Here is a 25697-nt window from a genome sequence, read left to right as displayed (position 1 = left end):
TTTTTAGTATAAAAACGTGAAATAAATTAATTTTACATGGTATATTCTCTCTAAAAATGATCCATTTTGACCCTCCTCATAAATTATTTAATTACATGAATAATGTGATTAATATAGGCATGCATGGGTTGACTTTTTCAAAGGTAAAATAAAATGGTGTTAGATGATAAATATTATAAATAACAATTTGTAAGTATTTGTTTATTCTATTTTATTCCATTCTTAAATTTTAAATTTAGTTCATACTTTTCAATAATTTTTAAATGTATTCATGAAATTTCAATAAATCTTAAACGTAGGTTTCAAAGTTTTTTTTTTTTTTTTAATTTATGAAAATTGGTCAAATAGTAATAATTTACATGAGCAAAAAAGATAAAATATAATATATATTGATAAATTTTAAAGAAAATTGCTAATAAAAAAAAAACAATAAACTATATTTTAATTTATTGTGTATTTTTCTTTAAAACCCTTTTGAAATAAATGAGGCGCGTCTAAATTACCCCTTTCATCGATTCACTTTAAAACTCTTTTATTTTAATTTTTATAATATCTAATATTTAAATATAGTCCGCTTAATTTCAATAAATTTTAAAACGAGTCTGTCACAAATTTAAAATATATATTCTATTGTGTATTTTTCTGGAAGGAGGGTTATTATTATTATTATTTCACTAAATTTAATTAAAATATATATTAAAATGCCATTTTGATCCATTTTATTTTAGTATTTTGTGGAAAAGTAATATATATATATATATAATAATAATAATGGAGAGGTGGCGATGACATAAGAGATTAATTAAAAGATCAAAATGAAAATGATTTCTGGGGGCAGAAAGAGTTAAAAGCGCACACCATTTTTCTTCTTCTTATTGATAATAATAATTATTATTATTATTATTTTCTCGGTTCAATTTCGGAGACGCCCATTCAACCTCTACTTCGTATGTAATTAAGGCCCACGTGAGATTGCCTTTTCAACTTACAAGTAGTATGCAAACTTCTTGTCCACTTAAATCAATTCTTAGTCTAGAAGAAACCAATTTTTTATCTATTGATTTTCTTTTTAATATTTTATTTAATAATTTAGAGTATGCGATATATTAGATATATTAAATAATATGTCTAAGAAAATACATTTATAAAGTTTCCAGGACTAGACACGTTTATGAACTAAACCTGTAATTTTTTGTTCGGAAACAAATGTGTGGTAGGGATTTGAACTAGTAATGTAAGCAAAATTAATGCATATTTTGACAAATTCTCGTAAATGTCAATGAAATAGAAACACTCATTTTTGTATATGAATATTTGAGAGGATTAAAAGCATATATTCTACTTCTAGAATTGGAAAGAGGACTAGAAGAAATCAATGTTGGAAGGCCGCATGCTATTTTGCTAATATACAATGAATCGTCAATTGAAACAAATATGAGTCCACCCTAAACCGTAGAATGGAAGGCTGAAAGGGTCATCAAAGATGCTTCATTTTTCCTTTTTGGGATGCTCCAATTGGGCGCACACTGTCTGTCAGCATCAAGTCACCTCTACCAGGCTCATATTTCAAGCTACACAAGGTAATGTTCTTCCCATGCATACAGGCCATCCAAATTAGGGATCCAACAAACAAACAAACCCAAAGGAAGAAGAAGATTAATCATTCATGCTGAATTTCACAACATAACATGAACTTTTGAGGGCCAAAAGCTGTGGTGTGCTGTAAGGTTATTGATTTTTGGATGTTGTGAGGCCTTACATGTATTTACAATTGTGTACAGTATACATACATTAACAGTGTGTTCTGAATATGTCAAAGAAAGAAATATAGCATCACTTATCTGTGAAATTAGTATCCAAAATCTACTCCACATGGCTCTTGAAGTACTTTCGAAAGCCTTCCTCTTCCCTGCAATATTGGCTTATGACTCTGTATACTTCAGTCAGAAGCCTTGGGAAACGACTAGCAAAGTAGTTATCAAATCCCTCGGGAACGGATCCTATGAGCTCCTGAAACATACAGAAAACACAACAAAATGACAAAAAATCATAGAATTTATCAGACAAAAAATCAAAGTTGGTGTTTCGCAGTGATAAGTTCTTTCTAAGGAGATTGCACACTGATGAACATGGCCAGGTTGATTCTCTGACACCATTTATGATCTTACTGCAATCCCCCATGAAACTATTGTCTTATCACTAACAATAGTTCACTTTGACAGCCAAACTTGGATTTGGGAATATTGGAAGGTGAGCCAACTACCACTTTACTATAAGATTAGGTTGCTCTGTTTTCTATTGCTGAAAATCTCTGCTGTTTCGATAACGAAGCCGGGCTTGGTATTAACTTTTGGAGCCCAAAGAAAACATAAATTGATGGTCGAGGGGGGTGATGAGCAAAGTCAATTAGGATATTATCAAGTACCCAGACTAGAAAGCACTGGGAGAATATCAAGGAAGAGTTGTTTCTCTCTGTAAGTTTGATTCTGGTGCGGCGTCCAGCAAAATCTAAAGTATTTATGGTCACTATTGCATTTACCATTCCCAGAGAGTTGGCAAGATTGTGTGATAAAGGGAGCAGGGCTGAAGGCGAAAGGACAATCACCAGCTAGGGCGAGGGAAAGGTGGTTATATTGGCAAGAAGTACAAGGTTGATGAGGTAGTTCGAGTTCGAGAACGGAAGGAGAAGGTTTGGGTAGAGCATGGTAGTAGAGACAACCATATACTATTTCATAAGACGATTACATCTGTCTTCCAAGAAATTTTGATTCAGGATATACAATTATTAAAGTTGAAACGAAGAGTTGCAATCAATTTAAACAAAAAATAATCACAGTTTAACCAACTAAAGGCCCCACAGACCCAATCTCTCACACCAAAAAAGAGGAAGGAAAAAGGAGGAAAGGAGCAGGCATGTAAATAGAGGGAAACCTGAATTTCTTTGGGTAGTTCTCTGTAATGATTCAACTTGTTCCGCATGACCCGCAACAAGTCTCGAACACTATCATACTTGTATCGTCTATACTGACCAATATTTGTGATGAAAGCTGGATCCAACTTTTCATCCCATTTAGCACCTAAAGCTAATGGTGCAGTACTCTCTAATGCTTCCAAGAGATCAGAGTGAGTCTCTCTATCTTCCAATTCCACTCGATCACTAGTATCACGTAGAAACGAAAGTCGAGCCTCAGAACTCCAAAACAAAGGATGTTGCAATACCTCTGATGCTCTTGGCCTGATGACAGTCAATAGCAAGTAATCAAAATATATATTTACTTAAATAATATATAAATCTTCTATAGTGCAAAAACAACAAATCTTATTCCAAAAAAATGAACTCATTCAAACGTACAAAAAATAACATATTATCAGTCAGAAAAATGTAGAAATCAACAACAAAGAGCCTTATATTGTTGGACTTTGGTATGTGTGGATGAAAACTAATGTTTGAGGATTTCAAACAGTCATTTCTTACCTCAAATCAGGATTAGGATTTAATAATCGAGAAATAAGATCCACAGCTTCCGGGATGCACTCCACCAAGAACAGATCCATCTGATTCTTCACAATATTGACATCACGCTCAAAACGATCACCAAATGGATGTCTACCACCAGTGAGGCAGAAAAAGAGAACACAACCCAAGCTAAACAAATCGACTGCACGTGTTTGCCGTCCATGAAGAAGTTGTTCAGGGGCTTGCCAACCAGAACTCCCACAACCTGCAAAGTTTCCAAACGTAATCATTCCTCATGCACATTGTTTGTTGAATTCTGAAACATAAAAGTCATGCTATACATAATAAATCATTCAATCCATTTAAATTATTATTAAAAATAAGTTCAAAAAATCAGAGCATACAACTTAATAAATTACTATATAAAATTTCACATTTAAAGATTGTTTGTACTAAAAAATGTAATAATAATAAAGATCACACTCAATACTAGTTTTTAAAACTAGATGAACAAGATTTTCTTGGTAAAAATTTCTAATTTATAAGATATAATAATGTGTTGATAAATCAGACCATAAGTTTACAGTAATTTAAGAATATTACCGGTAGCATGATGTCCCAAGGAAGACATATCTTTTAGAAGGCGCTTACTAATACCCATGTCAGAGAGCTTTGCACATACAGATTTTTGCTTGGTTATCAACACGTTTTGTGGCTTTAAGTCTCTGTGAATTATCCCCAACTCATGCAAATGCTCAAGCCCGGCAACCATATCCCTACATTATACATAGCATAAAATAAAATAAAATAAAACTGACATGAAACTTATCCAATGAAATGAAAATTCATATATTATGGTTAAATATCTAAACTTGTAATAAGGTACATGAAGGTCAAGGGATCAAATTTTGTTCTTGAACATAAATTTTCACGTAACTACGTGAAATAGCAACAGAGTGATTATTATTTGATATCAAGACTCAATTATGCAGGTACAAAAGAATGTAACAAGTGATCTTGGATAGATCAACCAAATATGAAACTCACGCACTTGGATGAATGAGACTTGATTTCAACATAACAAGTATATGGCCGTACCAAAAGCATGAATTAAATTTACTCTGTTACATAAAAATATTATATGCAAGACAATAAGGAAACAATACACCGCATAAATTGTCACAACGACTAGTTCTATATAACTAGAGAACTTTAATTTATTGAATAAAACTTGAGATTGATAAAGTATATACCTCATGAGTCTTAGAAGAAGTGGTGATGGGCGGCTATTTTCTTTCCACAGATTAAGATCTGATACTACATTCTTGAGAGACTCCAAACGCAATTTATAATCACTGATAGGGCCAGCATCTTCATCCAGGCTAAGCAAAGAGTTCAGGGACGGATCAGAGCATATCTGAATCAAATCATCTAGACTGCAGGTACATCGTTCCAGCGAAAGATATACGAAGTCTTGATCATACTCCACCCCATACCATCGAACAATATTTTGGTGACGATCAGAAGCAATAAGATTTTGAACTTCTTTAAAGGCAACATTGTGGTGAGTCTTAACAAGACGTTTCACAGCAACTAGTCGACCTTCATAGACCCCCTCAAGAACAATTGTGCCGTCGCTACCCTTGGCTATCTCTGTATTGGTTACCATTAGTTTACCAATTTGACGTCCACCACCAGTTGTATCAGTAAAATTATTAGTGTGAAACCAGTTGTTAAAATCACTCTCACTTCGAACCATATCTTCATTTTCAGATGAAAAAGATGCATCCTTTTTCTCAAAATTTCCATTTCTACTTGTCTTCCGAGATTTCTTTTTCTTGGAAGATACAATTTTTGAATTAACAGTACTGGGTGGTTTCTCCTTCAAGAAAAATTGTTTTGCCTTTGCAACCAGTGCCCCACCTTGTTTAATCAATCCCAAAAACATGGTTATAAATATTACAATAAAAAATCCTAGTGGCCCATTGAGAATCATGGCTATGAAGTCAACATCATGGGTTCCTATTTTATGTCCCTGAACTGTACTTGAATCATTAACCTTCATCAGAGGCATTGGAACTATTGCCTGACTATCATCGTTTGGGTGACTAATTGCATTAGGTTCCAGAAGGGAGGCTATGTTTGCAGCAGGTCCGGGAAGCATCAACCTTTCAGGATGAATATTTGAATGTTTAACATTTGGCTGCGAAGGAAGCATTAGACTTGAAGCAGACGCCGAGAGCATATTATCTGTATTATGAGAATCTGATAGTATTTTATGCCCTGATGATTCGGTCAAGACATTGTTCCGTTCACGAAAAACAAGTACTTCTGATTGGCAAGACAATGGCTGAGTAAAATCGAAGTAAGTCTCAAAATTACCAATATTTTGAAGATCCGATGGAACATTATTTGTTGGATTCTCAACATCTGGACAGACTAAGGTAGCTCCAATGTCGGCAACATTCAAACTCCAAGAAACTTCTTCTGACCCTGGGATAGATGATTTCAGAAAATAATCTGTTCTTGTTATGTACAGTCGTTGCTCAATAGGTTTCATCAAACCAGGTTGTATCAGATCTATATTGTCCAGGTTATTCTTGGAACTATTACCATTTAAAACACTGCGCTCTTCATTGCTTAGCCCAGATGATGAGAAATCAGAACTGTGATTACGAATCAACTTTCCTGTAACAGGATTAATCTCATAGACAGTGGTTTTCCTAGAACCAGTCATCACTGAACCATCCTCAAATATGAATGGTGTACTTCTAACAACCTCATCAATGGTGCGGGGTAGTTTCTGCAGTGTCAGATGACCAAAGAATACTTCATATAAGGGGAAAACAATACAAGTTTAAACATATAAACAACCCAGAAATCTTTCACGACTAGGCTAGTAAGGTTAACAAAACAATGGAAATCAAAAGAAAAAAAAAATCTTCAAATCATTTATATGATGGACGTAATTAATTCACTAGATTATACCGTTCTACCATGTTCTGTGTGGATGTACAGCTCCCAGTCATCTCCACAATCAAAAAAGAAGGGGCTGCGGCTTGAATCAGAAGCATACTTTTTGTTGTAATCATGTATGGTAGGAGACTGATATGACGAGTAGACTGGTGTCCCAGAAGCAAATGACCAAATTATCTTCTTAGAATTACTATCTACCAAATAGATCTCCCCAGCCGAAGTAGCAACAAGAGCAGTATTACCTTTGCCTTTTCTGCAACAGGAAAAGGAAATGCAAATTGTGTAATTATGCAACACTCCAAGCCAGAATCGATTCATCGTAACCGAGTCCTAAATCTATAAAATTCCAGGAATATTAATTAGGAAATGAAGAATACTACATAATGAAAAGCAACCTACACAGAAAGGGGCAGAAGGGATTTGCCGCCAATTTGAGCTAATTCTTCAGAATTCTCCCTGTACGGGCCCAATTGCGAGAGTTCCAAATTCTCATATGCTCTTGATTCGCCAGTCAAGCTCCGAAATCTTGATATTAATAGTAGAAACACCCATAAACGGCGAAAAACACGGCCCCTCATCTCGGGACCAGGAGAAGTGGCTTAATGGAAATGAGGAGCTGAAGAATAAAGACAAATCGGAGCTGATTTCAAGCGAGATTTTCGAAAAGAAAAGAAGAATGAGAAGATCTTGTAGGGGTAGCAAGCTGTTAGAATCCAAGCATCTTTGATCCTTCTGCAATCATAGAATCGTGCCCCTAAATCGTCTTCTCTTCGGACGATCGAGCCAAGTGCTCCCGATCCAAACGCACCTGTTTTTTTTTTTTCGATTTTTTTTTCTTATTTATATACAATTTATTTAATGGCCCAATCGGCTCGGCTTCAGTACGCGAATGGAGAAACTCCAATTTCCCACTCGTAATTACGTTATTACCCTTGATTATTTACTCGTACGAGAATCAATTATCATTAAAATATGTTGGCATTAGTAAAAATAGTAATTGAAAAGGTTCCATTTTAGTTACCTACCTTTTTTTCTATAATTTTTTTTAATTTAGTTTAACCTAAAAGATTAAACCCTGGAATTTATAAATGATTATAGATTGCTCTCTCGAAGTTGACGGTTCAAATCCTTAAATCCTTGCTCTCTCGAAAAATTTGACTTATTTCAATTATGATCTTCTCTTATTGTTTTATATAATGATAGTTAAATTATGTTGGTCAAAGTAAATATGAATAAATGATGCACCGATAAATTAATATGTATTTTTACTTCGAAATTGAAGATTCACACGTTAAATTAGTGTAACAGCCCAAGTACATCAAGCGGTGTATCAGTGAGAACGCTGAGCTTTGAAGAAGATGCATAGTGAGATCCTACTTCAATGGAGAGAGGAATGAGTGTCGAACGAGAATATTGGGTCTCGAAAGAAGGTAGATTGTGGGATCCCACCTTGATTAGGGAATAACAAAACATTTTCTATAAAGGTGTGAAAACCTCTCCAAACCTGTTTCACCTCGAGGAAAATCCTAAAAATAAAAGACCAAAAAAAATAATTTCTACTCGTGAAGTTCAAATTTAGGATTATATTTAATAAAATTAAATAGTAAGTCAATTGATTGGTTCCTACCAGAAATGGTAATAATGAATTATTAACAGTGAGAAGCAAAGTTGTTTACCATATTCATTTAAGCCGTCAAACACATATGGATTACAAACTAAAAGCATGTCTTTGCATCGAGAAGCCCAGTAAATTACCTAATAATTAATAAAAAACCTGTACAGAAATTTTACATTATATTACCGCAAGCTAGATATTTGATAAAAGCGTCAAGAAGTTCGGTCATCCCTTTGAAGCAAGAGCTTAGAACAAAGCCATGTCTAACTTCCACAGGCCGAGCACTCTTCACGGTTAGTTAGAGAACATACCATCTCTGCCATTTTTGTACTATCATCTTCATCATTAGTTTTTTCCTGCAGAAACCATCAATGGAATTTGGTTATCTAATGAACTTGTAGCTTAGGCAGTGAGGGAAACAAACAGCTTTCGGTGTACACTACTACCTTGAGCATCGATGTATCAACTGTAAATTTGATGGCATCGGCTGCAGCCCGGGATCGTAGATAGTACATTCCTGTTTTTAAACCCTTCATATAGCAAAAACAAAAACAAAAAGATGAAATCGAAATTGCACTACCAATAGCAGGAGAGAATTTTCAGTTTGATGATTTATGGTTAGGAATCATTATTCTCCATAATGGTATGATATTGTCCACTTTGAGCATAAACTCTTATGATTTTGCTTTTGGTTTTTCTAGTCTTATAAACCCATGATCAACCCTTAATTAACCAATGTGGTACTCCTCTCCCAAAAATCCTCAACCTTAAGAGTGGTCTGAAATACAAATGAATACTAACAGAAGCCATATGAAAGTAAGGAAAACTCTCCCTTAAAAGATGGATTTCTAAAACTTTAATCAGAGTGCTATCACAATAATATACCTTTGACCACGCATAGAAGTGCAAGGAAGTGAGTTTTCCAAAATTTGGTTGGTCCATGTGAATATTGAGGCTCTGACTCTGGTCGATGTAACATCCTCGATCGACAGCCATGTCTACTAATGTCTTTTGCTTGATCTCCCAAACAGTTCTGAGTTCAATATATTAAGAACAAGTCAGAAGGACAAATCAACATCAAGAGAAAGAACAGGGGAAATGCAAGGAAAACTCATCGTACTTGTAAATGGCTCTTAGATCAATAGGGATTTCTGGAATGTTCTGAACAGAGCCATTCTCATATATAATCTTATTCTTCAGTGCAGGAGACCATACACCCATCTCTGTTAAGTCATGCAATAGATGCTTGTTCACAACAACAAATTCGCCACTGGAGGATGGAAAGAGATTTTATAATACAATTATAGAGAACATATAGTATAATAAAAGGCTCTGGAAGCTCAATTTGAAAAGCAAACCTTAGGACTCTGCGACTGTAGATGTTAGAAGTGTATGGCTCAAAGCACTCGTTGTTTCCAAGAATCTGGCTGGTAGAAGCAGTCGGCATTGGAGCCACAAGAAGTGAATTTCTAACACCATTTTTGGCTATCTGTCCTCTGAGAGTATCCCAATCCCATCGCTTCGAAGGAGTTACCCACCACATGTCAGGTTGAAGAATTCCCTTAAAACAAATAACTAAATCAGCATAGCGCAGGAAAAGTAGATGCTGTAGAATAGAATCAGAATACCAGAAGTTGGTGGAAATGACATAACTAAATACCTGACTAATACCTTTTTTTCCTTTTCCATTTTTATTCTTCTAAGGGAAAAACCCTTTCACATTAATACCTGACTAACAGGACTGCCAGAATACGTTTCATAGGGACCCTCCATTGCAGCAATCTCACAAGAAGCTTTAAGAGCATGGTAGTAAATGGCCTCAAATATATCTTTGTTCAATTGTTGGGCCTGGCATTTGGTACAATATGAACAACTTTAGTTCGAAAGTAAGAGGCTAAGATCAGAAGTAAAGCCAAAAGCCTAAACTACCTCGGGTGAATCAAATGGCAATCCCAGTAAAATGAAAGTATCTGCAAGACCTTGAACCCCGATACCAATAGGTCTGTGTCTAAGATTTGACCTTCTGGCAGTCTCAACAGGATAGTAATTGACATCGATTATCTTGTTCAGGTTTGTTGTCACCAGAGCAGTTATCTAATTACACAAAAGAATAAATAACCAAGTCAGTTAATTAAGCAAAAAGTACACATCTTTATAATAATAATAAGTAAAACAAACTACGGTCATGGTCATTACTAAGAAATAATACCTCGGCTAATTTGTCAAAATCAAAATAACGATTTTTGGAATCTCTGCTACCAACAAGCTTAGATGGGTGAGACTCGATCGAAACACCCTGCAGTTAAAAATAGTACAAATCAAATTAAGGTAATAAATCCCCCTAGAACAGAAGGCAAAGTTATCATGCAGAAAACAACAGGTGTTTGGTATAGCCCACCTTCTCTCTGACAAAACAAGGTAGAGCAATTGAGGAAAGATTACACACAGCTGTCTCTGTCGGGCTAGAATATTCGATGATCTCTGTACATAAGTTAGAGGATTTAATGGTCCCAAGATTCTGCTGGTTGCTTTTCCTGTTACAAGTATCCTAGAGATTGCCAAAAAAAGTAAAAGTTTGAAATTGTTGTTTGAAAGCTATTAGCAAGGCATGGTGGTTTAATACCTTAAATAGCATGTAAGGGGTTCCAGTTTCAATCTGAGATTTTAAGATTTCAAACCAAAGATTCTGTGCCTTGACAATCTTCTTGGCCTTTCCCTAGAAGTAAACACAAAATCACACACAAGAGCATATCCAATGTATAGAGCGGACCAAAGTTGGCTATATATACGCAAAACGAACTCCATGACAATTAAATTCTATTTACCTGCTGCTCATATCCAATGTATAGCTTCTCAAATTCCTCACCCCAACAATCAGACAAACCAGGGGCCTCATTCGGACAAAATAATGACCATTCTCCATTACTTTGAACTCTTTCCATGAACAGATCAGGCACCCAAAGTGCATAAAAAATATCTCGAGCACGATGCTCCTCCTACATGAAAAAACAGTTGCAAAATATTAAAATCTTCAGAACTTACATATTAAAACTGTATATCTAATATTTGAGTACTCATTTTAGAATCAACTGAAAACAATGTAGCATAATTTCCAATAAACAAAGCAGCAAATAGAAATTACTTTTCCATGGTTTTTTCTGAGATCCAAAAACTCATATATATCAGCATGCCATGGCTCTAAGTATGCAGCAAAAGCACCTGCAAATGGACGTTATAATGTGAGAATCCAAATATTGATCATAGATTTAATTTGATCCAATTAGCACACTACCCTTCCTCTTGCCTCCTCCTTGATCAACATATCGAGCAGTATCGTTGAAAACCCGCAGCATAGGCACGATCCCATTAGATGTCCCATTTGTTCCACGAATATAACTACCCATGGCCCGAATATTGTGAATGGAAACACCAATACCACCAGCTGATTTGCTAATAATAGCGCACTCTTTTAAGGTATCGTATATACCTTCTATACTATCATCCTTCATGCATACGAGGAAACAGCTGCTAAGCTGTTATGCGACAAGCAAACCCATGACAATCATGCACAAGAGGCCAAATTTTCTAATTAAAGAAAAACAAAACTTATGATCAGCATTCATTAGAAATAAAGCTATCAATGAACCCAAAACATACTTGAGGCGTTGGTGTTCCAGAGTTAAAAAGGGTGGGAGAAGCATGAGTAAACCAACGTTGAGACATGTTGTGGTAAGTTCTAATAGCAGAATCAATATCATCCTTCTGAATACCAACAGCAACCCTCATTAGCATGTGTTGGGGCCTCTCCACAACCTTCCCCTGAACCTTCAGGAGGTATGACCTTTCCAAAGTTTTGAAACCAAAGAAATCATAGTCAAAGTCACGGTCATATATGATCTCACTATCCAAACGAGCCGCATTCTGGAATAGAGAAACAAAAGAAAAAGAAATCCATTAAATAAGCAGTGTGAGGCAGATTAAGCACTCACCTGGCAGAAATAGCAAAACTTATGCGCTTGCAACTAAAAATTTGATCAACGAAAATTCACCGGCAACAAACAAAATCAATAAAATACAAACTAGAACAGGTGGCCTTCCCGCTACTAAAGAAGCCACCGTGTAGAATTTTCTTTTATACAAAAGTCAACCCTTAAAATTAAGGTCATGACCAATCAATGAATCCACACACGAATTTCATTACAAAACTATTAATCATCAAAGGCACGTAATATTCAAGAAATCGAGAAAGAATAAAAGATCACCTTCATGATTACTTCATAAACATCATCAGCTATGAGAGAAGCTTTTTGTCCTGATCTTTCACTGACATGGTTGTACATGTCTCTGATACTAAACATCATTACAGGTCAAAAATTAGTTTCATGTCAATATAGTGTAATAAACAAGTTTAGTTTCATACTGAAATGCATCATCAAGACTGATAGGAGCATATGCCAAACTTACGTCTCCGAGAACAACTTTTTCGTGTTCTTGTGCAAATTTGAAACAGCAATTCTTGCCGCCAACTGGGTTATACAAACAAGCAAAAAGTTAGCAGTTACTTACAATCATCAAGAAGCTACTATCCAACAAAAATGCCAGTTATGTGTAAGTGAATCGAGACGAACAAAGAAACCCCAGATGAGAAGAGAAACGAACGGAATAAACCAAAAGGTTAATTAGAAAAACGAAGATCGAAAAGAACACAAAATAAGAAGGCCAAAGGTTGCGCAAATAGTAGAGATAAGAGTGATACTCACGGATGCATAGTCAGGATGATTGGCGGTCATAGCAGCAGCGGTTTCGGCAGCCAATTCATCGAGCTGGCTAGTGGTAACGCCTTTGTAAACGCCGGCACAAACTTTTTGGGCCACCAGAACTGGGTCACAATGGTCGATACTAAGACCATAACTAAGCTTTTTCAAACGAGCAGTGATCTTGTCGAAATGCACCGCTTCCTGACGCCCATCTCTCTTTACCACATACATCTTTACAAGAAGAACTTAACCAAGGAATTTCGTCGAACAGGTCTTGTGCAGAGACAGGACTAAGAGAAAAACAGGGTTACCTCATGAACTCAAGATCAAATAACTTCCATGATGACGATGAGAATCGAGTCCAGACGAAAAATTCAAATTTGAAATTAAATTCAATTTCATATAGAAAAATAAAAATAAAAATGGTAAACATGCCGTGGAAGCCTTGCGGGAAAAAAATGAAATTTATTAGGGAAGAGGTTTGTTTGTGGGCGAAGTGCGTGCGAGAGAAGCCGGCGCCAAATTGAGAGAGTTTGGCGGGGCGGGGGTGGTGGGCCACCACTTCCCCTTTTTTCGCTTTCTAATTCACCCCTCTATTTCTCCATCCTTTCAAATTGACCTCGCAACTGTTATTTATTTTATTTTAAGCTCCCACACGGACGACCCCACCACATTTATTCTGGGCACCGGTTTTTTGAAATAATAATAATACATTTATTGTTGACTTACCGTTCTAAATTGATTTAGCCGCATTAATTAATACGTGTAAACTAAGTTTTTAACAAAATATCATCTCATCGTAACATAATTAAGAATACTAATAACAAATTATAGATTGGAAAGAAAAAATAGATAAAACAATTTAAATATTAATCTAAAATCTCTTTTATATTTTTTATTTACTTAAATACGTATGGACATTGATATAACCGTTAAATTAAATTTTTTAATATGACACCAAAATTATTATTTTAATAGTCGATGAAAATTTAAATTATAAGGATTAACTATTTAATTTTTTACTTGCTTTCTTTAATTTATTTTCAAAAAATTATTGAAGTTATTTTTTTTAACTCACTCTTCTCCGTAAATATATAAAATAAAATATTAGTTTGTGGAATTTGACTAAAGATTCAATTAGTTTTTAGGGTGGAGACTATATAAATATAATTTTTTTAAAATAAATATAAATTCGAGAAAACAAAATTATTGTCGATCCAATATATTGACTTTTTTTTTTTAGTTCAAGTAGTATATATATATATATTTAATTATTATTTGTATTGACTAGTGATTATAAATTAGTGGATGAAGAAGGAAAAACAACTCAAGCATAGTAATACGTGTATTGTCAATTAAAACACGAGAGGTGGAGCAAATCTTAAAGGGTTGAAATTCAACTGTTTAGCTATACTCAGTGTAAATATGAAATCATGTACCAGTTTCAATCGATAATCCTCTGACTAGAGCCTCCACATGCGACTCACTACACTAAGGCATTCACATGCGACTCACTGTCAAGAGCTCCCTCGGGCAGAGAAACTATAAACCTTCCCAATGTACGAGGGGTGACTGCTCAAGTTCCAAGCTGCAACAACTTGAGCGAAATAGAGTTCTACCCACTCAAATATTCACATTATTTTAGATTTAGTGCACTAGTTTCATAATAATTGAATTTTACAAGAACGCTAATATTTTTATTTATTTATTAGGAACGTTATTTTTATGTCAAATCAAATGTATAAATAAATAGTTCGAGAGTATGTTATTTATTTAAAAAAATTACTTGTATTCATACCAAAAAAATAATAGAAATCAGAGAGTTTTTATTAAGAAAAACAAAATTGTATACAAAAGGTAAAAAGTAAACACGGTAACTTTTGTGAAAATACGAATCGGTAAAATGTGAAATATTTATGGAAGGTTAGCGTGAAAATCGGTCCTCCAATATTAGGTAGAAACATTAGGTTAAATGGTTAACTGTAAATAAGTTTGCATTTAATTTTATCCCAACCCAAATGCCTAAAAAACCATTAATCGAACCCAAAAAGAACAATTAAGCGACAAATTTATACTGAATTAGAATTAGGAGATTTGTTTGTGAGCTGAAGGAGAGAGAATTATCCAGCGCTGATCTTCATCGCGTCTTCTCTGACCATATCTCACTGCACCGTGAGGGCAGGAAGAGCTTTGGAGTAACCGAGACGCCATTAACAGCAAGCGATCATTACGAGGATAAGCTCGGGCGACGGGTGCTCTCCCTGTTGCCCACTCTTCACTCCACCTTCTCCAAAATTCCTCTATAATCACGTGGTTACGCGTCTGGTTTTTTGCTAGCGGTTTCAACTAACCCCATTTTGGAGTGTATCCTTTTCATAGTGCAACTGCGAGAACCATTTTTATTAGGCGGCGACGACCCTTGCCGTGGCTACAGTGAAGTCCGATTGGAATTTTGCTGCATCTTTATTCTTACGGTGGTGGTACTGGGTTGTTTGTGATTTTTGGGTTCTGATTCTTCGGAGATACGAGTAGATTTTAACTGATTTTCAGAAGGTTATGGCGGAAGAAAAGGAATCGACCTCGGTTCCTCTCAGTCAAGTAGATAATGGCGGTCAGGATCCCGAGGATCCTGTCAAATCTCCTCCGAGTTCTCCCAACTCGTCCACTCGTAAGGTCTGGATCTCCTTCATACTCTTCAATCTCTGCGGTCTAATTTTGTTTTATTCTGATTGAGTGTCACATAGGCTGCTCCGAAATGTGCTCCGATCCATTCGGTCGGATTAATTGGATCCCGGTACTTGGACGCGGTCCTTTCTTCATTGACAATTTTCTTCTAATTTTGCAATATTATGGTCAAAGGGATGTTAGAATATTGAGGTTCGATCCGGTGGTGAACCATTTCGGATTGAATTTTGAACATTCCGAGCTTGTGCGGAGCGACTCAAAACTACGATTTAGAAAGATCTTGATCGAATTTGATTACAATGACACGAGTCGGGTTTTACGGATCGTTGGCCATCTGTCCGATAATCGGGAAAATCAAGTCAATTCTTAAGTTAGTATAATGCATGGCATGAATTCGTCAAAGAAAATGCAGAAGCATGCACGACTGTCAACTAGGTTGAATTGTTGTCTTTCATTAAAATGATAGTTGGGTTATATCCTTTTCGATCTTCAAGATTGAGCTAAATGGCAAACTTATTATTAAATATATTTTGGTTGCTTTATAAATTAGACTATAATTGTACAAAACAGCATAAAAAGACAAAGCACCAGGCTATAATTAGTAGAACAATGGCCGGCAATGACATTCGTGGTGTGGGTGAGTTTGATTGGTTTTGGATTCTGACAGCATTTTTCACGGGTCAAAACATGAAAACTGGTGTGCTAGTATTCTGTGTCTACAAACTGGATGATATATCTAAATCGGAGAAGAAATGGGCTAGTTTATTGCCGAGAACTTTTGTCAAAGGCCTAAAAGCGTCGAGGACTGTCCATTCTACAGTCTGGAGTATTAATCTCCTTTAGAATGAGAGACAAATATTTTCTAGTTTCATTTCTAATGGCATGGTTATGAGAAGTTTTCACCAAATTTGTTCATATTTAGCTCAAGCTTTAGATATTTGAAGTACTATCCCATCCAAAATGCCTTCTTTTAGGTCGATTGTTCCGTCACTCCCACATCTAGGATATTACCAGCTATTCTGCATCTTTAACCAGTTTCATATAATGGTCATAAATGGGAAACTTGGAAAAGGCATATCAAAGGATTTTATGATGATAGCCTCAACTTTCAATGCATATCTCGTACTTGAAGACCTGAGGTCATGGTATAAGGTTTAGAGAAATACTTGTTCGGTTAATATGTTGAAAGTATGATGTCATGCATGGTAAAGTTCATTCTATTTCTTCATCTTTTTTGGTACTTTATTGAATGTTTAACATTTCTGTCTTCGAATTTTGTCTTCTCATTTCGCCCTTTATTCTTCTTCTTCTTTTCTTTGTTATTGTAGCTATTATTTTTGTCATTGTCTGAATATCATATTTTCTTGTCCTCTTTCATTCAAGTCTGACTTTAATCATATCTTTCCTGTCCAGGCTTGCTGTTATGTTCTCCAAAGTTGGGTGTCAAAGAAGTTTATGACTGGATGGTAATTTGGCTTGGCATTGTCTTCCATTTTTTTTGTTTTGTTGCTCTTGTTGTCTCATAATTTCTGACATTTTATTCAATTGTTCATCTTGCAGTGTGGTTCTTTTCCCTGTTGCTGTTACCTTTTTTGTTACATGGTGGTTCATTCAATTTGTTGATGGTTTCTTCAGTCCAATATATGAGCGGCTTGGAGTTGACATATTTGGTAAGGCTTAACTTCTAAGTACGTTAGAATTAGAATTCTTTGATGCATTTATGTATAAAATTCATATTTGGACATTAATACTTGAAAACGACCTGTTGGCCTTAGTGCAAATCATGCGAGAATATTGTTGCATTTTGAAGAGCAATGAACGACTAATTTCAGAAAATGGTTTAGAAGATGCTGATCATTTGCGAATGTGGAAGGTTCCTTGACAGTTGTGCTTGAAACATAAGAATACTTGAACATTCATTTCCTATCTCTCAACAGAGTTTTAGAATATTTCTTCTATTATGTGTTACTCTCTGCCATCAATGGAGTTATAGGCTGTTTTCATCCAAACAAAAATGGATTTATAGGTTATTTCATCTTCTTTGGCTGCCGCCGCAGCTGCTGCACCACTTTGGTAAAACTCTCCCACAAACTTTGGTGTCAAAAAGGGGAATTAATAATAATAAAAAAAAAATCCTAGAAATGCACTTTGAGAATTGCAGAGCCATTTTCCCTATTTTCTATTTTTCTCCTTTATATTTCCTGTTTTGCTTACGACTCGGAGCAACAGGTTACTGTATTCTTATGTCCACGCATGTATAGGAACTGAAAAAGGAAAACATGAGGATATGGTACTCACCATGTCAACTGAGGATATGGGTATTTCTGGTATTTGCTAGCTTCCAAAAAATTAGTCCTAGCTTGACTGTGTCTAGGTAAAGTCTGCCTTCTCATGAATTTCTTTGTTTAGTTGAAATATAATGCAACTTTTTTTTTTTTTTTTTCTTAATGGAGGGTAAATTTATAGAAAGGAGGTATTAGTAAAGGGTGGTCTCATATTTCAACTTTATATTGTGGGCCCAGTCCATCTATAACATATAATGAAAGGAAAATATTCTGGATTTTACTCATGTTCCATTTCTTCCTTAACTTGAAGATTCTACTTTCTTTTGGTCTAAATGATCGTATTAACAAGTGGGATCTCATTTGATCTATATGATTATATAAAATATACTATATGTACCACCGAATGATTTCTTATGATAATATGAAATATTCTATGAAAATGTCTACTAGCAGAAGGATGGCACCTTGAATCAATTAACGGGAAATTTTAGACATTTAAGATAAATGTAAATTTCCTTGGAGTCCGCTATTCATGATATTGTCACCTCGCATTTAGGTTCTTCATTTTCTGGAAACGTCTCATAAGGCAGGTTTCTGATGCAGGTCTTGGGTTCATAACATCTTTGCTCTTTGTATTCTTCATTGGTATATTTGTCTCATCATGGTTGGGTGCTACACTCTTCTGGCTTGGAGAATGGTTCATCCAGCGAATGCCCTTTGTCAGGCATTTATATTCTGCCTCCAAACAAATTAGTGCAGCAATTTCTCCTGGTAATTTTGTATGCACACTAATATTTTGGTTTTTATTTGATGTTGAATGGCAATTTTTGGTCTCTTGAGTAATTTCTTATGTATGGTCGTCTCGAATTCAAATACGAGTTAATATAATGGGTCTCCTTCCCGTGCAGATCAAAATACTACGGCTTTCAAAGAAGTTGCAATTATTCGTCATCCGCGCGTTGGTGAATATGCATTTGGTTTTATTACTTCAACTGTTACCCTCCAGGTAATAATCCTTTGTGCACTATAGACGACTATATTTGCTAGGTACATGACCTTTGACACACTGCATTTCTTCTGTAAAAACTAAGCATGTAATAGAATGCTAAAATTCATCTCTGGAATGTTGGACTTGACTCACTTAGTCTAGAATCAGAGAAGTCAATTGCTACGGCCACTCGGTAGATTTAAGATTTCCGTTTGAAAATGATTCTCTTCAGAACTCTGTCATTTCATAAACTTGTACAGGGACGACTTAGGTTGGTTCACAGGTGAAATCATGGGAGAATGAGAATAAATTCCTGGGAGATATGTGAATTTGGCCAGAAAGTCTCGTACCAACCTTCTTTCTATATAGGTTGCAACGGGAGGAATACTATTTTACTAGGTTTGGGAATTATGGTTGGATGGGAGAGAGACCACGAAATACTTATTTTAACAAGACCAAATTACTACCAAAACGAGGAAATGTTGCTGAAGCGAGGGATGAGGAGTTGGCATTTGAATCTAGTAGACACCGAGTCACTGAGGTCTACTGTAGTGTGTTGTAGTCTTTTTATGCTGGCAGTAATTTTGTGGGGCTCATATGCTTCGGTTAGTTAGAATGTTGTCTGAGTGTTTTTTATGTTTTGCTTTAGGACTCGTACTTGAAAGTTCTTGGAGGGAAGGGAGTTCTCGAATCTCCCTTGGCTATTGCCATAAATTGTTGATAAATAAATCAAAGTTTATCAGAATCTCAACTTTATGCAGCCTCTTCTTGATGAATGATTTGACCGATCTTCTGGTCATGTTGAGTCTCAACAGCTTGGACAACAGGCCAAATTGTTTAAATTTAGGTATTGGACAGTTCCGGCAATTATTATTGTGGCTTGTTTTCAATTCTCATTCCTCACTAATAAAAGGAGTTTATGGATTGAGGAACTTTGAGGGACTTTGAGGCATATTTGGGCTGTTGAAACACTAAAGGAAACATCATTCTTCTACTGGGATTTGGTACTAGGAGGGTTCAAACACTGCTGTTCTGATCCAAAATGGACATACCAGCCTAAACCCCTCCCCGACCATATCTTGTTATGCAATACCGAAACAGAGGCTCAGGACCATCCTTTTTGAATTTCTTCTTTGCTCAAAATCTCCACAACTCTCTTTGAAGAGTTTAACCTGGCATGATACTTTTTTCAGTCCATCTCTCTAGCAATTGAGCAAATCCAAGTCTGTTTCAAGGAGAATGCTACCAAAGGAAATGCGTGGGAAGGTTTTATCTTTATGGGTTATACTTTATTCGTACTGAACATTGATTGATTGCTTTCTTCCATGACTTGTGGAAATTTGCTTTATGCATGTTTGCCTGTTTCTGGTGATCCTATAATTATTGATTTTCATTGCAGAGAGAGAGTGAAGATGAAGAGCTATGTAGTGTTTTCGTGCCAACAAATCACCTCTACATTGGGGATATATTTCTTGTTAATTCAAAGGACATCATAAGGCCAAACCTATCTATTCGGGAAGGAATAGGTACGTCATCTCTCTTTAAGTTAAACACTGCACTAGAAAAGATTCGATCGTCTGTTTTCATAACGATATGTTCAGCTCTATTTCTGTGTATTAAGTAATGCTGTAAATTTTTGTTCCTCAAAGTAGCATAGTTTGATGCATTGAACTTCTTGTTTACTTATCCTTCAGATAAGTTGTGCTATATTTTCATAAAAGTCAGAATGGTTCACCAACATCCATCTAATGCTACAGATAACTCGGATTTTGTTTACATCACTTCCCTTTAACTGAATCAAAACTTCATTCCACCCATCGTATTTGTCTCATATTACTGCCAATTGTGCAGAGATTATTGTTTCTGGTGGTATGACGATGCCGCAAATTATTACTCCTGTGGAGAGAGTTGATAGACAGGCTGAGAGAATAACTTTGAACAGACTAAAGTAGTGACTTGCAGAGGAGAAGATATCCCTGGTAATTATATGAGCAGTTTTTTGTCCTATAAATAGTGTGGAAGTAGTGGTAGTAACCTTATATGGCAGGTCATGGGATGACCTTAATAGACCTTAATAGAGTTAGGCTTGTCTGTGTGGCGAAACATATTGCCCTCTTGAATCCTTGTATTCGAGTTCGAGTCATAAATGATGGTTCTTGCTGTTGTTCCTACATTTGTTGATGTGTTTGTAGTGTTATCATAGTAATGATAGAAATCTTTTGATAGAAAACACAGATATCTCTCTGGTAATAGCATCGATTTCTGTTTCTCGATCGATTTGATCGAATCTGACCCATGGAAGAATATTGGTGACCATGTTTGGTGAAAAGTTTGTCTTGTTTTCTTTCAAAAAATGGAAATGGGTCTATCCCTGTTCCTGATCTTTGACCGAAATTATGAAGAAATGAGGAATGATTCTTAATTTTTATGAAAATCCTATTCTGAATAAGCCATTTTAGTTCCCCGATTTTCATTTATTTTGTTCTAAACTTCGGTTATTTTTAATACGTTTAAATAATTAGTTTAGTCTTAATACTAATGATTTAAGTTCATTTTATTCGCTGTACTTTCAAAATGTCACCGATCTTTATACTTCCAGCTTTTATCAATTTTCATACGTCAATTTAATCCCTTTACTTTTAAAAGACGACTAATTTATAATATAAAAAAAAATTTATTTTTAAATAATCAAAATTAGAAACGATTTCATGTCAAAACGGATCCTTTAATTTCTTTTTAAGTAAAAAATAATCAAGAAAGTTCGTATAAGTACAACACAGATAAAAAAAAAAATTCTAAGAAATCAAAAAAATTGAAAAATTGGTGTTTATAGAAGTGTATGTCTTTAGAAAGTGTTGATTTCTAGTTTTTGTGTGTGATATAGGGTCTGAAAACAGCTTAGTACCCTACTGGGTATCATTTTTCGTGGAGTACTTTTTTGTTGGTCATTTCATCTTTGTCTTGATGAAAAAATGACACGATACTTTATGCTTAAAAAGATTCTTAATATATAGTCATAAATTTGTATTAAAGGTTTCCTTTATATATAAATTTTGAACCTTAAACAAAAATCTTAAAATTTTAAGATTTAAGAATCAAAATGAACCAGATTTAAATTTACAACGATCAAAATTAATCAATATTGAACGATATAGGAATTAAGCTAATATTTTAGTCTATGTATTATGTATTTTTAATTTAGCCATGCTACTGATTTAATCTTGCTGATATTTTAGTTGATTATACACCATTTTAACTAGTTGAATTATTTATGTTTTATTTTAAAGTTAAATACTATTTAAGAGTTCTCTAACATTTGGCTTATAGCATAATTGTGAGCCAGCACTAATGTTTTAGATTAATAGATTGATGTATTAATTGGTATCTTATAAGTTCACTTATTTGCATTTTCAATTACGAATCTGATCTGTTTTCATCCATATAAAAGCAACTCCAAGTCTTTCCCCGCGGATTATTGGAAATTCCAAGCCAAACCAATAGTTCCCCTCCCGAAACCCCTTTAAAAAACCCTAGAATTTTCAATCTATCGAAATTTCGCCCGCCTAGATTCGCTGATTCTGTTCGAATACCAACTCCGGCGAGATCTCCAGCTTTCATTTTGCGGGTCTACTATCGAACCGCTGAATTTCTGAAGATTCGATGGACTTCGACGAGTATGATTACTTGGAGAAAGCCGTGGAGGATCAGGACGATAAGGAGACGAAGAAGGCAAAGAAGAGCGAGAGTGAGAGGAACGAGAAAAGCAGCAGGAAGAGAGAGGTAGACGAGGAAGCTGGCTCTGGTGGTCGTGTGGATGAGGAGCTGAAGGTCAAGAGGTCGAAAAGCGAGCATGAAAATGGGAAGGAGGATAGGGATCACTCGGGCCGAGCGAGGGATCGGCATCGAAGAGACAGAGAGGAAGAAACAGATGGGGTTAAAGAGAGGGATAGAGAAAGGAACCGTACGAGAGATAGGGGTAGCAGTGAGAAGGAAAGGGATAGAGACAGGGATAGAGAGGAGAGAGATAGAGAGAGACATAAGGAGAAGGAGAAGGAGAAGGAGAGGGAGAGAGACAAGGATAGAAGGGATAAGGAGAGAGATAGAGAGAGGCATAAGGAGAAGGACAGAGAGAGAGACAAGGATAGAAGGGACAAGGAGAGGGAGAGGGAGAAGGAGAAAGAAAGAGAAAGGAGAGAAAGGGAGAAGAGGGAGCGGGAGAGAGAAGAGGAGAGATCGAGGCGAAGCAGGAGTCGGTCTGTTCGGGAGAAAGAACGTGAAGTTGATGTCAGAGAAAACAGGTAATTGTTCATTTGTGCGCTCTTTGTTGAACTGTGATCTTGAAAGCTTACAATTGACTGTTGGGTGTTGCTCTTATACGTTTATTTTCCGCTTGTTTCTCGTTGTTATTCTTAACAATTATGGGGCGGTGTGTTTGAACGTGAAACAATTTTTTTCGTGGAAAATGTCCAAAGGATAGAAACTTCCCATATGAGGCGAAAACAATCATCCAAGCAAATAGAATGGAGAAAATATCTGTAAAAAATTATAAGAGCCGAAAGATCTACCAAATATTTGAGCACTGAGTATAAGACCGAGCAACTTCGAGAAGAACAAGTCAAGAAGCCAGCTAGCCAAAACAACAAAAGCCACTTCCACCAATCACCAAACACTGCTCCAGGCTACAGGCTAATAGGATATCAACTGGGAAACTGCCAAAACTTAATAGAAACTCCTTTGTGAAACAAGCTATCAATTCTCTGATCAAAAGCTCTTCAAACACACCAAACTAATCACACTAATGCTTCAACCAAGCACACAACCATAAATGAATTAATCTGGAATAAGCCATACTTGATTGGTGATCTTTAGCTTTGAACTCCCAAACATCTTGAAGTCCATGAGATGATCTTCATGGCTATGGACGCCAGCCCACATTGTCAGTTGAGAAAAAGTGCTCAAGGCATAGGACGAAGTTTATGGTAGATATATTTTTGGTTACTGCTTACTAAGCTTGTCTTTAAATTTGAATCTATTGTATGAAATTGGTTTCTCATATAAATTAAAACAAAATTGTTGCATTAAACAATATGACATTTATCGAGTTAGAAACTTAGATTAGAATACATTTATGCTCTAGGTAGTGAACTGTGTAAACATTAGCGCTAATTCCCAGGCCTTTGGTTTGGCATCATTGCTAAACCAGATATTCCGTGGAAATTAGGACCTCTTTCAAGCCTGGTAATGACAGTCGGTTATTTATTTATTTTAATTTGTTGATTTGTTTGAAAAGAAAAAACACTTGCGTTTCATTGACAAGTGCAAAAGTTTTCAAGCCATTTACTGAGTTGGTATTTTGCAACAGAAAGGGTAGGACAACAGCCAATGATAACCACGACATCAAATGAAATCATAAAAGTGTAGACTTGTTCTCCAAGTTCTTTTTTATTTTTATTATTCATTCTCTTTTCTTACTGCATTCTATAGTCTAAATTACTGATATACCGCGATGAAGGTTTTATCAGGAAGTTCACATTCATTCAAAAAAGATTGTGCCTTCACATAATCACTATCCCCTAGTAATATAGAGTGGAAAGAAGAAATCTAAGTCGTTCTAAATTTCTTAAACATTATTTTAATTTAAATTACTGTGTTTTCCTTCAATTTTTCCCTGATGTTTGTGTGTGCAAATGGCAGGAGAATGAAGGAAAAGAAAGACATGGTGGAGCCTGAAGCGGATCCAGAGAGGGATCAAAGAACTGTATTTGCATATCAGGTTGATAGTTTTCCTTGTTTTTCCTTACCTTTCATGTTCTCTTTATATTTTGCTTATCATTTTTATTATCCTCTATATTCTTTGTGCAGATGCCTTTGAAGGCCACAGAGAGAGATGTTTATGAATTCTTTTCAAAAGCGGGAAAGGTATTTGAAATGTGTTACTCAAGTGAAGCACATATGTGTTTATTTTTTATTTAGCAAAAAATTAACAATTAAAGGTCTTAGCAGTCATACGTGCATCTATATTATTTCCATGAGCCATGTCCCTTGTACTTGTTCACCTCTGTAGCATGTATTAGATAGAGGAATTTTGGTTGCAATGTTATTGCTACAAATGTTATGATGGCATAGATATTGAGATAGATTTGCTTCATATTGCAGTTACTGTTCCTCTGCCTTCAGTTTCGAAACTATAATCAATTTCTTCTATCTCAACATTCTTTTATATGGGGTGAGTGAAAATGTATATGAGTTCTGTCGTGATCTCATTGATGGCTGAATGATGCTTTGCTTCGAGTGTAAAGAACGGAAACCTTTATTGCTTTTCTTTTTGCCGGCTTCCTAAATAACCTTCTGTCATTGTTTTTTCTATTTCAGGTGAGAGATGTCCGGCTGATCATGGACAGGAATTCTAGACGGTCAAAAGGAGTTGGGTATGTGGTCTTGGGATGAACAAGTTTTATATTGTATGCTTGTGATCTCGTTAATATGGTTATTAATATAGTAGTTTTGAAGTATCAAATTTAACTGTATTTTTAAATGAACTAGCAATGCGATAATGATGAGGGATGGTGGGAATACTATGCAGTCATGTTTAATCAATTCATGCTGCTTGTTCAAGGTAGATAACATAAACCTGAGGTTTCCTTTGTTGTTTTCCCCATCGTACTCCTAATTCTGCTCCTCTATGTTTTTGTGCAGATAAGAAACAGTCCTAACTCCTATGACTCTGTTATCTCTGGTCTTGGTTTTAGATTCATTTCTTTCTACTATGTAATTTCTTGGTTCAAGTTAACTTTCAAACAGTGATTTGTTACACTTTATTAAAATTAACACGTTTTGTCGTGTATCATCTACTCTCATTGTTTTTTTTCCTTGGTAAGTATGCAGAAAGGCTCTGGCTTGCGGTTGTTTTTTTTTTTTTGGGGGGGGGGGGGGG

General features: G+C 35.6%; 4 protein-coding genes across 8 annotated transcripts in view; 2 read left to right on the top strand and 2 right to left on the bottom strand.

The window, feature by feature from the left end:
- Positions 1 to 1630: 1630 nt before the first annotated feature.
- LOC111453400 (serine/threonine-protein kinase/endoribonuclease IRE1a-like) lies at positions 1631 to 7251 on the bottom strand. Of its 3 annotated transcripts, none has more exons than XM_023094485.1 (8): positions 7127 to 7251; positions 6833 to 7049; positions 6446 to 6686; positions 4711 to 6260; positions 4061 to 4233; positions 3476 to 3722; positions 2932 to 3235; positions 1631 to 2010 (listed from the first exon to the last, which is right to left on the bottom strand). In XM_023094485.1, the coding sequence occupies exons 2-8, from the start codon at positions 7009 to 7011 to the stop codon at positions 1864 to 1866; spliced, it is 2841 nt and encodes a 946-aa protein (XP_022950253.1). In that variant the 5' UTR covers positions 7012 to 7049; positions 7127 to 7251; the 3' UTR covers positions 1631 to 1863. The 3 variants fall into 3 exon arrangements, with proteins under 3 accessions (XP_022950253.1, XP_022950254.1, XP_022950255.1); XM_023094486.1 differs by having other exon boundaries at positions 7186 to 7234; XM_023094487.1 differs by lacking the exons at positions 6833 to 7049; positions 7127 to 7251 and having other exon boundaries at positions 6454 to 6540.
- An 824-nt stretch (positions 7252 to 8075) lies between these two features.
- LOC111452947 (ribonucleoside-diphosphate reductase large subunit-like) lies at positions 8076 to 13315 on the bottom strand. Its single transcript, XM_023093837.1, has 17 exons — positions 12809 to 13315; positions 12513 to 12574; positions 12311 to 12398; positions 11706 to 11969; positions 11341 to 11581; positions 11191 to 11267; positions 10874 to 11044; positions 10672 to 10764; positions 10447 to 10596; positions 10258 to 10344; positions 9978 to 10142; positions 9777 to 9896; positions 9407 to 9609; positions 9169 to 9318; positions 8934 to 9081; positions 8495 to 8578; positions 8076 to 8404 (listed from the first exon to the last, which is right to left on the bottom strand). The coding sequence occupies exons 1-17, from the start codon at positions 13034 to 13036 to the stop codon at positions 8312 to 8314; spliced, it is 2424 nt and encodes an 807-aa protein (XP_022949605.1). The 5' UTR covers positions 13037 to 13315; the 3' UTR covers positions 8076 to 8311.
- A 1548-nt stretch (positions 13316 to 14863) lies between these two features.
- LOC111453087 (protein LIKE COV 2-like) lies at positions 14864 to 21050 on the top strand. Its single transcript, XM_023094032.1, has 7 exons — positions 14864 to 15478; positions 16904 to 16956; positions 17051 to 17160; positions 18379 to 18546; positions 18684 to 18781; positions 20163 to 20289; positions 20615 to 21050. The coding sequence occupies exons 1-7, from the start codon at positions 15362 to 15364 to the stop codon at positions 20713 to 20715; spliced, it is 774 nt and encodes a 257-aa protein (XP_022949800.1). The 5' UTR covers positions 14864 to 15361; the 3' UTR covers positions 20716 to 21050.
- A 1174-nt stretch (positions 21051 to 22224) lies between these two features.
- LOC111453086 (RNA-binding protein 39-like) overlaps positions 22225 to 25697 on the top strand; it is a 7956-nt gene continuing 4483 nt past the window's right edge. For 2 of the 3 annotated variants that reach the window (XM_023094030.1, XM_023094031.1), the window contains exons 1-4: positions 22424 to 23061; positions 24458 to 24536; positions 24626 to 24682; positions 25136 to 25191. In XM_023094030.1, coding sequence (XP_022949798.1) covers positions 22424 to 23061; positions 24458 to 24536; positions 24626 to 24682; positions 25136 to 25191 — 830 coding nt within the window. Of the gene's footprint in view, positions 23062 to 24457; positions 24537 to 24625; positions 24683 to 25135; positions 25192 to 25697 lie in introns of all 3 variants that reach the window. The other variant, XM_023094028.1, reaches the window with a different exon arrangement.

The sequence above is a fragment of the Cucurbita moschata genome, unplaced genomic scaffold (assembly GCF_002738365.1).
Source record: "Cucurbita moschata cultivar Rifu unplaced genomic scaffold, Cmos_1.0 Cmo_Scf00015, whole genome shotgun sequence".
NCBI lineage: Eukaryota > Viridiplantae > Streptophyta > Magnoliopsida > Cucurbitales > Cucurbitaceae > Cucurbita > Cucurbita moschata.
Note: the sequence above shows the minus strand (reverse complement) of the source record. Positions and strands in the feature narration are given on the sequence as shown.

Bases quoted from the DNA above. Each gene is read 5' to 3' on its own strand.
- LOC111452947 (XM_023093837.1), bottom strand. From the start codon at position 13,036: ATGTATGTGGTAAAGAGAGATGGGCGTCAGGAAGCGGTGCATTTCGAC. The intron at 11,970-12,310 runs GTGATCTTTTAT...TCTCTATTCCAG, and splicing joins TTTATGAAGTAATCATGAAG to AATGCGGCTCGTTTGGATAG. The intron at 11,045-11,190 runs GTAATTTCTATT...TTTTTCATGTAG, and splicing joins TCAGAAAAAACCATGGAAAA to GAGGAGCATCGTGCTCGAGA.
- LOC111453087 (XM_023094032.1), top strand. From the start codon at position 15,362: ATGGCGGAAGAAAAGGAATCGACCTCGGTTCCTCTCAGTCAAGTAGAT. The intron at 16,957-17,050 runs GTAATTTGGCTT...TTCATCTTGCAG, and splicing joins AAGAAGTTTATGACTGGATG to TGTGGTTCTTTTCCCTGTTG. The intron at 17,161-18,378 runs GTAAGGCTTAAC...TTTCTGATGCAG, and splicing joins GCTTGGAGTTGACATATTTG to GTCTTGGGTTCATAACATCT.
- LOC111453400 (XM_023094485.1), bottom strand. From the start codon at position 7,011: ATGAGGGGCCGTGTTTTTCGCCGTTTATGGGTGTTTCTACTATTAATA. The intron at 3,723-4,060 runs GTAATATTCTTA...GAAACTTTGCAG, and splicing joins CTTGGGACATCATGCTACCG to GTTGTGGGAGTTCTGGTTGG. The intron at 2,011-2,931 runs GTTTCCCTCTAT...TGTATGTTTCAG, and splicing joins AACTACCCAAAGAAATTCAG to GAGCTCATAGGATCCGTTCC.